This window comes from Pollachius pollachius, assembly GCF_949987615.1.
Source record: "Pollachius pollachius genome assembly, chromosome: 11".
Taxonomy (NCBI): domain Eukaryota; kingdom Metazoa; phylum Chordata; class Actinopteri; order Gadiformes; family Gadidae; genus Pollachius; species Pollachius pollachius.
This window is the reverse complement of record NC_136944.1, coordinates 24,262,576-24,275,075: the sequence shown is the minus strand read 5'-3', so window position 1 is coordinate 24,275,075 and position 12,500 is coordinate 24,262,576. Positions and strand designations below refer to the sequence as shown.

The 12,500-nt window shown below is 46.4% G+C and overlaps 1 protein-coding gene across 1 annotated transcript in view; it reads left to right on the top strand.

Annotated features, from left to right (window-relative positions):
• LOC307082595 (caspase recruitment domain-containing protein 11-like) overlaps positions 1-12,500 on the top strand; it is a gene marked incomplete at its 3' end in the record, with an annotated part of 33,555 nt that overhangs the window by 8,041 nt on the left and 13,014 nt on the right. The window contains 3 exon segments of the mRNA XM_079746213.1: positions 974-1,235; positions 3,133-3,270; positions 11,385-11,561. Of these exon segments, the coding sequence (XP_079602339.1) occupies positions 983-1,235; positions 3,133-3,270; positions 11,385-11,561 (568 nt within the window). The 5' untranslated portion in view covers positions 974-982.

The following is a 12,500-nucleotide window of genomic DNA, read 5'->3' as shown; positions in this document are numbered from 1 at the left end:
TCCCCTCCTTGAGCCTCCCGTAATGTCTTCACACTTTGTTGCTCAAAATTGTATATTGCTCTTCTCCTTCATACTGATATCCCCCCTCCCCCCTGCCGCCCGTTTTAGTTGTTTTATTTTACTAATGTTTTGTGTGTAGGCTATGTGTGACTGTAGGCTACTGCTGCATGTCTTGGCCAGGACACTTGAAAAGGATATTTTTAATCTCAATTACAATCAATGTACAATCCGCAATCTTGAACACCCCTTAACCCCACGGTGATTCTACTGATGTCTGAACGACAGCGATGCCTGCATATACGTGTAATGCATCAAGTGTGAATCATGGAAATGCAGAGGACATGTGTCCTTAAAATGATTATGCTTGCTTCATAACGTAATAGGTGAACCAAAATGTTATACGTTGTAACATTATAGGCAAAATGTCATTATATTATGCGCTCAGAAATTTCTTCGATTATCGACTGGGGTTTCCACATTATAGCTATGGGTTTAATTACAACTAGTGGTTGAGCGAGCGCAACACGCGCGGCATCTCTGGTTTTTATTTTCCTGCTTATTGAGTCTAGAGAATGTCATTGCTCAGAGCTTCTCTGTGTGCATTGAGAAACAAATCTCTTGAATCTTGAATCATTGATTCAATGAGAGAGGGACAGGGAACCAGAACCATAACCAGATCCAGATCAAGAACTAGAACCAGAACCAGAGACAGAACCAGAACTAGAACCAGAACCAGAGACAGAACCAGCACTAGAACCAGAACCAGAACCAGAGACAGAACCAGAACCAGTACCAGGAATAGAACCAGAAACAGAACCAGAGACAGAACCAGAACCAGGAACAGAACCAGAACCAGTACCTGGAATAGAACCAGAACCAGACACAGAACCAGAAACAGAACCATAACCAGAGACAGAACCAGAACTCCAGCGGCTACAAGGTTCAAGACTCACGTTGTTGCCCTTCTCCCCAGGAGCAGAGGATGGAGAACGGATTGGGTGGAGCTGGAGACCCGGCGGAGGGCGGGGGCCAGGCTGGGGGCCAGGGCGGGGCCCCAGAGGTGGTGGATGCGGACGCCCTGTGGGAGAAGGTGGAGGGTAAACGCCACGAGCTGACGCGGGCCATCTCCCCGGGGAAGCTGACGCCGTACCTGAGGCAGTGCAGGGTGCTGGACGAGCAGGACGAAGATGAGATCCTGAACTCCATGCTGCTGCCCTCCAAGGCCAACCGCACCAGTAAGCACTGTCACCACCACAAGCCAGTTCACTATCACCCCCACAACCCAGTTCACTATCACTATCACCACCACAACCCAGTTCACTATCACTATCACCACCACAACCCAGTTCACTATCACTTTCACCACCACAACCCAGTTCACTATCACCACCACCACAACCCAGTTCACTATCTCTATCACCACCACAACCCAGTTCACTATCACTATCACCCCCACAAGCCAGTTCACGATCACTATCACCACCACAACCCAGTTCACTATCACTATCACCACCACCACAACCCAGTTCACTATCACTATCACCACCACCACAACCCAGTTCACTATCACCACCACAACCCAGTTCACTATCAATATCACCACCACCACAACGCAGTTCACTATCACTATCACCACCACAACCCAGTTCACTATCACTATCACCACCACCACAACCCAGATCACTATCACTTTCACCACCACAACTCAGTTCACTATCACTATCACCCCCACAACCCAGTTCACTATCACTATCACCACCACCACAACCCATTTCACTATCACTGTCACCACCACAACCCAGTTCACTATCACCACCACAACCCAGTTCACTATCACTATCACCACCACAACCCAGTTCACTATCACTATCACCACCACAACCCAGTTCACTATCACCACCACAACCCAGTTCACTATCACCACCAAAACAACCCAGTTCACTATCACTATCACCACCACCACAACCCAGTTCACTATCACTATCACCACCACCACAACCCAGTTCACTATCACTATCACCACCACAACCCAGTTCACTATCACTATCACCACCACAACCTAGTTCACTATCACTATCACCACCACAACCCAGTTCACTATCACTATCACCACCACCACAACCCAGTTCACTATCACTATCACCACCACAACCCAGTTCACTATCACTATCACCACCACCACAACTCAGTTCAATATCACCACCACAACCCAGTTCACTATCACTATCACCACCACCACATCCCAGTTCACTATCACCACCACAACCCAGTTCACTATCACTATCACCACCACAACGCAGTTCACAATCACTATCACCCCCACAAGCCAGTTCACTATCACTATCACCACCACAACCCAGTTCACTATCAATATCACCCCCACAAGCCAGTTCACTATCACTATCACCACCACAACCCAGTTCACTATCACTATCACCACCACAACCCAGTTCACTATCACTATCACCACCACCACAACCCAGTTCACTATCACTATCACCACCACAACCCAGTTCACTATCACCACCACAACGCAGTTCACTATCACTATCACCACCACAACCCAGTTCACTATCACTATCACCACCACCACAACCCAGTTCACTATCACTATCACCACCACAACCCAGTTCACTATCACTATCACCACCACCACAACCCAGTTCACTATCACTATCACCACCACAACCCAGTTCACTATCACCACCACCCCAACTCAGTTCACTATCACTATCACCACCACCACAACCCAGTTCACTATCACTATCACCACCACAACCCAGTTCACTATCACTATCACTACCACCACAACCCAGTTCACTATCACTATCACCACCACAACCCAGTTCACTATCACTATCACCACCACAACCCAGTTCACTATCACTATCACCACCACCACAACCCAGTTCACTATCACTATCACCACCACAACCCAGTTCACTATCACTATCACCACCACCACAAACCAGTTCACTATCACCACCACAACGCAGTTCACTATCACTATCACCACCACAACCCAGTTAATCATGGTCAACAATATCCATTGAGCCTGCTGATTGGTCGGCTAGACGCAGGGAGAAGTGACCCGCCCCCCTGATGTTGTTTACCTGTCCTTTGTGTTGCCAGGCCGACTGCTGGACATTCTCCACACCAAGGGCGAGCGAGGGGTGGTGTCATTCCTGGAGAGCCTGGAGTTCCACTACCCAGAGCTGTACAAGAGGGTGACGGGCAAGGAGCCCACGCCCCGATTTTCCACCATCGTAGGTGAGGAGTCCCCCACCACTGGCGGCACCGCACTGCAAAACAACTCAGACAACGAGCAGGACATCACACAGCAGAACCTCCCACAGCAAGCGTCACACAGCAGAATGTCACACAGCAGAACGTCACACAGCAGAACGTCACACAGCAGAACCTCACACAGCAGAACCTCACACAGCAGAACCTCACACAGCAGAACCTCACACAGCAGAACGTCACACATCAGAACCTCACACAGCAGAGCCTCACACAGCAGAACGTCACACAGCAGAACCTCACACAGCAGAACCTCACACAGCAGAACCTCACACAGCAGAACCTCACACAGCAGAACCTCACACAGCAGAACCTCACACAGCAGAACCTCACACAGCAGAACGTCACACATCAGAACCTCACACAGCAGAGCCTCACACAGCAGAACGTCACACAGCAGAACCTCACACAGCAGAACCTCACACAGCAGAACCTCACACAGCAGAACCTCACACAGCAGAACGGCTCAGACACAGAGCAGTACGTCAAAGAGCAGAACGTCACACAGCAGAACCTCACACAGCAGAACCTCACACAGCAAAACGGTTCAGACACAGAGCAGAACGTCACAGAGCAGAACGTCTCCTGGCAGAACATCTCAGGACAGAACATCTTACAGGGCAGAACCCCTAGAACGTGGGGAAGGGAATAGGCTGATCTGCAGAACAGGAAGATTTCACTTGCCAAGATTTTTATATTTCTAAAATTATGATTCTGATGATTATCATTGTAACCTCAGTGTGGTCGAGTGGAGGAGGGAGGCCACACAGTTCTGACAATTGTTATAATTACCTTTTGTGTTACCTGGGTGTGTTACACTGTGTGTTACCTGGGTGTGTTACCTGGGTGTGATACCTTGTGTGTTACCTGGGTGTGTTACCTTGTGTGTTACCTTGGTGTGTTACCTTGTGTGTTACCTGTGTGTGTTACCTTGTGTGTTACCTGTGTGTGTTACCTTGTGTGTTACCTGGGTGTGTTACCTTGGGCCCTATTTTAACAGTCTGAAACGCAAGTGATAAGCGCCAAACGCAAGTAGCTTTTTGGGCGGTTCTATGGCGATTTTGCTATTTTACCGGCGGATAAAGGACTCTTGTGCCCGACGCAAATCTAAAAAGGGTTGCCCTGCAGTAGCCTAATTACCCGTAGGTGTGGTTTGGGCGTAACGTGCAATAAACCAATGAGAGTGCCGTCTCCCATCCCCTTTAAGAGCCAGGAGCGCATTTGAGTTGATATTTTGGCAGCGCGTTTGCAGTCTCCGATGGACAGATGCATGACCACATGAATTTTAAACTTCAAATGACTCAGTTTATGGCCAAATAATATGACCTAATTCACACATGGAATAGCGTTTTCTTCCACAACTTCAGAAATACTGAGTCCTCAAATAAATTTTGGCAAAGAAAACTTAACACACATATGATATGCGGTAACTGTGGTTCTATTTAATGATATACGCAATAAATTAACAAACATCATTTCTTACCAGTATTGTATGCATTATCGTAATCGACTTGTGTTCCTAATATGCATGTGTCCCCCCGTTAATATACATTGCCATGGACTGTATTATGTGTTACATGTTTAGTTTGCATGTGTTTTAACAGATGGATGCACACACGCATGTCTGCATTCATTAATTATTTTACACATACACACACGCGCGCCCGCATTCATTCATTCTTTCAACACTCACTCGTGGTAAAACAATGTTTTCTCATGATCAAATACTCATCAATCCTAAAAGTTATGAGCTTGTACACGATGTCGGTGTCAAGGAAATATGTGTTTGCTGTAGCCTACGGTGTTTGCAGATGCATTGATTTAAAAGTACAACTTATTACTGCTGTGTCAGCTGTTCTTTCCCAAATAATTTCCCAAGAATGTGTGGCTAGGTAGATGAGAGAAGCAAAGTGTATGTGCGAGGTGCACAAGCAGGCCTGCATTAACCCTGGGGCTGAGAGGTTTCGTAGGCCCCCTGAGAGGGGATCTTACAGTGAAGATGTAAAAAATGGGGGGGGGGGGTCTTCAGCCCAGGTAAGCCTGTGCATTAAGGTGGCCTTGTGCAGCACAAGCAACATTATGCATGCGCCCTTAAAATAGCATCTGAACCACGCGCCACTGACTTTAAAGGGGAACTATGCAACTTTTTTGGCTTAATTTACATTAACATTCAATTTCAATTCAATTTTATTTGTTTAGCCCTTAATCACCATTACAGTCTCAAAGGGCTTAACGGCCAAATATTTATGACACATAACAGGTTAAGAGTCATTGTGATGGTTCTCGATTGGTCGCTGTTTCAACTCCCCCTAGCGCATCTTGGAGGAAAAAGGGAATATGCAAGTTCCTGCCGGCGACCCGCCGCCCACTCTCGGGGGGTCTCGGGTCTCACAAAGCACCGAGTTGCTTTACGGCACTACAGACCCACAAACACGGAACCGGTTCACTATAAACATCAAGAGATGAAGCGAGTTTTCTGTTTAAGATGAGTTTAATTTATTTTGCTGTTAAGGTTACGTAATAAAAGATTGCATTGTGACACTACGAAAAGGATGAATGCGCATTGATTTACTGACCTCTCCTACAATAATTTGAAAATCACCATCTGAACGCCAGAAAGGACGCCAGTCAACATGGAAATTACTGGATGAGACCGGAGCCAGTGTCTTTTGGATTGATTTGGACTGCTGCCAGAATCTGATTTCACCGGTGCCGTGAATAAATGAGCGGATGCGCTTTTTTCTGAAGCTGGTTACAATCAAACATTAAAAGGTGACAAATGAAATGAAGGAAGTGTTTGATGAGCAGACAAATAAATCAATAAACTGCCTATAAACTACGAAGTCACTGAAACTATAGGCTGCAGGACGCTGCGGATCAACAACTCTGCACGGAAAGTGGAAAACTCTAAAGGCGACGCGAAGATATGAATGAAAATATCACGAGCGGATGGGAATAAAATGTAATATACTAAATAAAGTGCAGAAAGGGGCCTGAAAATAAAGTATACGCTCACGGAAATAAAGTAACTTAAAGGACCAATTAACGGACTGAAACGGAAATAAAGCACGGCCGTGCGCATGAAAGAGTAAAAATAAATAAAGAACCGAAATACTAACGAATATTCAAACAAAAGCTGTCTGATTTACTTGGAAAAACAGGAAAAAACGAATATTAAAGGCTGAGAACAAAACTGAAACAATGGCAGAAGGAACTGAATGTGGAGTCGCTGAAGCCGGTATTACTGAGATGGACGCTGCACAACAAAGAAAAGCGTTCAAATCACTCAGCGCAACACGCAGAGGGAAACTCTCACACTGTACACGGAAAATGAATTTAATAAAAACAATGATGAAAGAGGGTGCTGTTGTTGACAATATTAATGAAGGTGCAAATGAATTTCTGAGACTGCTGGATGAATTTAAAAGGTGTCATGAATCTTTTCAGAAATTGCTGCCTTAGGATGTTAGAATGAATGAAACTCTGGACTGGTATGAGCCAGAAATGGCTGATTATGATGCTTTCCTAACTGAGGTGGGTCAATGGATAAAAACTCAGCCTGACCAACAAGCTGACCGACAAAACCAACAGTAGCGAGGATCGACTGTACTTCCTGGAACAGTATACTGTAGGTCAGCCAAAATAACTAGTTCAAAGCTGCTTTCACATGAACGCCACAACTGGTTATGAGGAAGCAAAGCGCCTACTTAAATATCATTTTGGCGAGGATTTCAAGGTCACATCTGCATACATTGAAAAGGCCTTAAACTGGAACCAAATACGTGCAGATGATGGAAAGGCACTTCATAGCTATGCCCTCTATCTAAGAGGCTGTGGTAATGCAGTTAAGGGCCTTCCATACATGTCAGAGCTGGACCTACCATCTAACATGAAAAGACTTGTTTCCAAACTCCCATTTAAACTTCTGGAGCAATGGCGGTCTGCTGTATGTGACATCACTGAAAGAACACAGCAGAGACCTAAATTCCATGATCTTGTTCTGTTTATGGAAAAACAGGTCAGAATAATTCAAGATCCCGTCTTCAGGGATATCCAGGACCTTGCCGGAAGCACAAATGGGAGAAAATCCAAAAGAGAATTACCGTATATGAAATCTAGCAGCAAGAAAAGCTTTGCTACGACTGTCGTTCCCAAGACAGAAACTAACCAGAACATCAATGTATGGAAAAGGGCAGACAGGCCAGATGGCATCCGTATGGCCATGGACGCTTTCGTCAAGCCTTGTGCTTTCTGTAAAGGAGATCATGTGATGGAAACATGTGAAGCAATATTAAAGATTCACCACAAGGAGAAAGTTGAGCTGCTAAAGAAAAATGGACTCTGCTTTGCCTGCTTGGTCAGAGGTCATATGAATAAAGAATGCAAGAAGTGTCTCACGTGTCGTTCCTGTGAGAAGGAACACCCCACTGTCTTGCACATAGAGAACTTTACTGCACGAAATACCAAGTCAGCAGCTAAGCAGGATTCAGACAGCAATTGCATTGCTTAAGTTTCATCAGCATTACAAATTGTTATGGTGTCATCAGCAGCACAAACAGGGGACAGAACCACAGACTACAAGTTAGCAGTGGTACCTGTAAAGATGAAGGCACATAAAGGCAGCTGTTTGATAGAAACCTATGTTTTTCTAGTCCCTGGAAGCAATGCTACTTTTGTCACGGAGAAACTGATGGAACAGTTATCTGTGAGAGGAAAGAGAACAGAGATCCTACTCCGAACGATGGGCCATGAAAAGCCTGTGAAAACCAATGCTATGAGAGGCCTGGAAGTATGCAGCCTGGATGGCAACTGCTTCATAGAGCTTCCTGACAGTCAAGAGAACATTCCTACAGAGATGGACATAAAAAGATGGCCTTAACTAAAGGATGTCCACTTAAGACCTATCAAGGCAGAAGTAGGCCTATTGATCGGTGCAAATATCCCAAAGGCTATGGAGCCACTGAAAGTGATCCATAGTCCAGGTGAGGGGCCCTTCGCAGTCCTAACACGCCGAGGTTGGACTATAAACGGACCTCTTGGCAGTACTGCACCTATGGACGAGCATGGTCCACCACGGATAATGTCCAATAAGATATCGGTGGTCAAGCTGGAAGAGCTTTTTGTACACCAATACAACCAGGACTTTTCAGAGTTGGCCTACAATGAAAAACAAGAAAACTAATTTGAAGACAAGAAATTCTTGCATATGATGAACAGCTCAGTCAAAAGGAAAGATGGCCACTATGAAATATCACTTCCGTTCCGTCAGGATAACATCAGCCTGCCAAACAGGAAGTTGGTGGAACAAAGGGCACTAAGTCTTGCCCGCAGATTCCAGAAAGATGAAGCCTTTCGGAAAGAGTGTAATGGCTTTATGAGTGATGTCTTGAGGAAAGGGCATGCATTCTTTATTCCAAAGAACTTCCCTGAACTCTGAGCTGCTGCAGGGTCCTGACCTTACAAACACCTTGTTGGGTGTACTCCTCAGTCCTTGCCTCTGTTCCAGCTGAAGAGAGTGCAAAAGAGGTCAAAGATCTGGACCTCGACAAAGACAAACTGCCCATAGAAAGAGCTCTTGGCATGCGATGGGACACTGAATCAGATATGTTCTTCTTCTCGATCACCCCAAGACAACCATCAGTCACTCATAGAAGCATTTTGTCCGTGTTGAACTCAATAAACGATCCTCTTGGGTTCCTAGCACCAGTCATGCTGACAGGGAAAGGAATACTGCAGGACCTGTGCAAGCTAAATTGTGGATGGGATGAATCGATACCAACTGCTTACATAGATAAATGGAAAAGGTGGCTGAAAGATCTCAACCTGATTACCAGCCTAAGAATCAGGAGATGCCTTAAGCCACCAGATTTTGAAGTTACTGAAGCACAGATGCACCACTTCTGCGATGCAAGTGAACAATGTTCTGGGAAAGTCAGCTATCTGAAGCTGACTAGGGACGGTGGACTACCTCACATTGCGTTTGTGATTGGGAAGGCAAGAGTTGCACCTTTAAAGGTGGTGACAATCCCAAGGTTGGAGCTTGCCAGCGCAGTCCTTGCTGCTAGGATAGACAGGATGCTGAAAAGAGAGCTTGAGTTAACCCTCGGAGACTCAGTTTTTTGGACCGACAGCACTGCCGTCTTAAAATACATCCAAAAATGACTCCAGAAGGTTTCAAATCTATGTGGCCAACAGAGTGTCCACTGTTCGGGATCTGACACACAAATCCCAATGGAGCCACACAAGGACTGGACTCAACCCCACAGTGCATCAAGAGGCATGAAAGCAGAGACCTTCCTTCAAGAAGGACACTGGCTGAGAGGGACAGATTTCCTGATGCAACCTGAAACAGACTGGCCAGTGATCCAAATACCACCCACACTGTCCGACAGCGACCCAGAGGTCAAGAAGGTGGCTGTGGCTTTCACTACAAGTGTGCTGCAGAATCAAAGTCTGCTGACTCGTTTTATTGAGCACTTTTCATCATGGGACAAATTGATTCGATCGGCAGCCTGGCTCTTAAAAATGAAGAAAATCAGAGACAATTGAACTTTTAAAGGAAAATTAGTGACTTGGACCCACAGCTGTCTGTGGAGGATCTAGCCAAGGCTGAGCAATCACTCGTATCCTATGTCCAACAACAATCCTTCCAAGATGAGGTGACCTCTCTACAAAAGGGCTTGGCTATAAAGAGAAGTAGTAGGATCTATAAACTAGATGCCATGCTCCAACATGGAATCCTGAGAGTTGGAGGCAGACTAAGTAAGCTGGCTATGTCAGAGGAAACCAAACGTCCTGCCATTCTGCCAGGACAACCACCTGTCAAAGATACTCCTACACCACACCCGAACCTTGGTGGGTCATTGTGGAAGAAATCAAATTATTGCAAAACTCAGAACAAAATACTGGATCACTAGGGCAAACTCTACTGCGAGAAGGATAACACGGGATTTTGTACTCTGCAGGAGATGGCATGGCACAGCAATGACACAAAAAATATCCGACCTACCTCTAAACAGGATAACACCTGACTTGCCACCCTTTACCCATACTGGACTGGACTACTTTGGTCCCATATAAGTCAAGCGTGGCCGCAGCAAAGTAAAAAGGTATGGAGCCTTGTTTACGTGCCTCGCAAGCAGAGCCGTACACCTAGAGATGGCGTACTCAACGGATACAGACTCCTGCATTTCTGCACTCCGACGATTTATCTGCAGACGAGGCCAAGTGAGGGAGATTGTTTCGGACAACGGTACAAATTTCGTTGGGACAGAACGGGAGCTTCGAGAAGCACTTAGTCACCTTAACCTTGGTAAGATCAAGCATTCGATTCACGCTGAAGGTATCAAATGGACTTTCAATCCACCCTCTGGTCCTCATCATGGAGGTGTATTTATTTTTATTTTCTATGGGCAATCTTGAATATTGTCACAAAGGACTCTTCCTTTGTAACAAAATTTGTGAAAGTATGCTTCCTATGTAAAGGTATGAATTGCCCTATACCGGTCAATTAGGGGCCGGAGTGTTGAAGCCATTACACTGATTCGTTTTTTACCTATGCCATAATTATCATATTCATGTGAGTAACTTATAATGAAATACGTATGTGTTACCTTGTGTGTTACCTTGTGTGTTACCTGGGTGTGTTACCGTATGTGTTACCTTGTGTGTTACCGTATGTGTTACCTTGTGTGTTACCGTATGTGTTACCTGGGTTTTACCTTGTGTGTTACCTTGTGTGTTACAGTATGTGTTACCTTGTGTGTTTCCTGGGTGTATTACCTGGGTTTTACCTTGTGTGTTACCTTGTGTGTTACCGTATGTGTTACCTTGTGTGTTACCTTGTGTGTTACAGTATTTGTTACCTTGTGTGTTACCTTGTGTGTTACAGTATGTGTTACCTCGTGTGTTACCTTGTGTGTTACCGTATGTGTTACCTTGTGTTTTACCTTGTGTGTTACCTTGTGTGTTTCCTAGGTGTGTTACCTGGGTTTTACCTTGTGTGTTACCTGGGTTTTACCTTGTGTGTTACTGTATGTGTTACCTTGTGTGTTACAGTATGTGTTACCTTGTGTGTCCAGTGGAGGAGGGCCAGGAGGGCCTGACCCAGTTCCTGATGAACGAGGTAGTGAAGCTGCAGCACCAGACCCGGGCCAAGACCCTGCAGGAGCTGGAGCTCAACCGCAAGAACTGCACCCTGGAGGACGAGCAGAAGAAGCTGCGGCTGGCCAACCAGGAGCTGCAGGCCTTCCAGCAGAGTAAGATCACAACCATACCCACTATTACTATCACCATTGTATCCACTATCACTATCACATCCGCTATCACCAAAAATCCCCCAACAGGTTTTGCTCGCACAGATATTTGACTTGTAAATGAGATTGTAATGAAATGTCCGTCCTCTGGTTGAGTGTTTACGTTCAGGTTTCTCTTTCTAACGAGGTGCTTGGGCTCAATGAGACTTCCTCAACAGATAGACGTTCAGTCCTGATGAACAATACTACCCAGTGAGTGTGCAGGCCGCCCTGGTGCTGTAGGCCCCGGCCTGCAGTGGGCTTGAATCTCACTTCCCCTTTGTAGCAGGCGAGGTGTGAGAGAGAGAGAATGTGTGAAAGCGTTGTGTTGAAAGGACATCTCTGAGAGACGCGGGCTCCTCTCTGTTTGGGGAGCGCCGGCCTGGTGGATGTGTTCTGATAACAGAAGTGTCCTCAATGGTTATCTCATCACATAATCCCTTATACTTAGTGATAGTGCCCAGCCGAATTTCCTAGTTTGGAAGTTCAAATCCATGTTCCTCTGGAGTGAACAGCAGGGTGCAGTGTTGGGGTGACAGCAGGGTGCTGTATTGGGGTGACAGCAGGGTGCTGTATTGGGGTGACAGCAGGGTGCTGTATTGGGGTGACAGCAGGGTGCTGTGTTGGGGTGACAGCAGGGTGCTGTGTGTTGGGGTGACAGCAGGGTGCTGTGTTGGGGTGACAGCAGGGTGCTGTGTTGGGGTGACAGCAGGGTGCTGTGTTGGGGTGACAGCAGGGTGCTCTGTGTTGGGGTGACGGCCGGGTGCTGTGTTGGGGTGACGGCAGGGTGCTCTGTGTTGGGGTGACGGCAGGGTGCTCTGTGTTGGGGTGACAGCAGGGTGCTGTGTTGGGGTGACAGCAGGGTGCTGTGTTGGGGTGACAGCAGGGTGCTGTGTTGGGGTA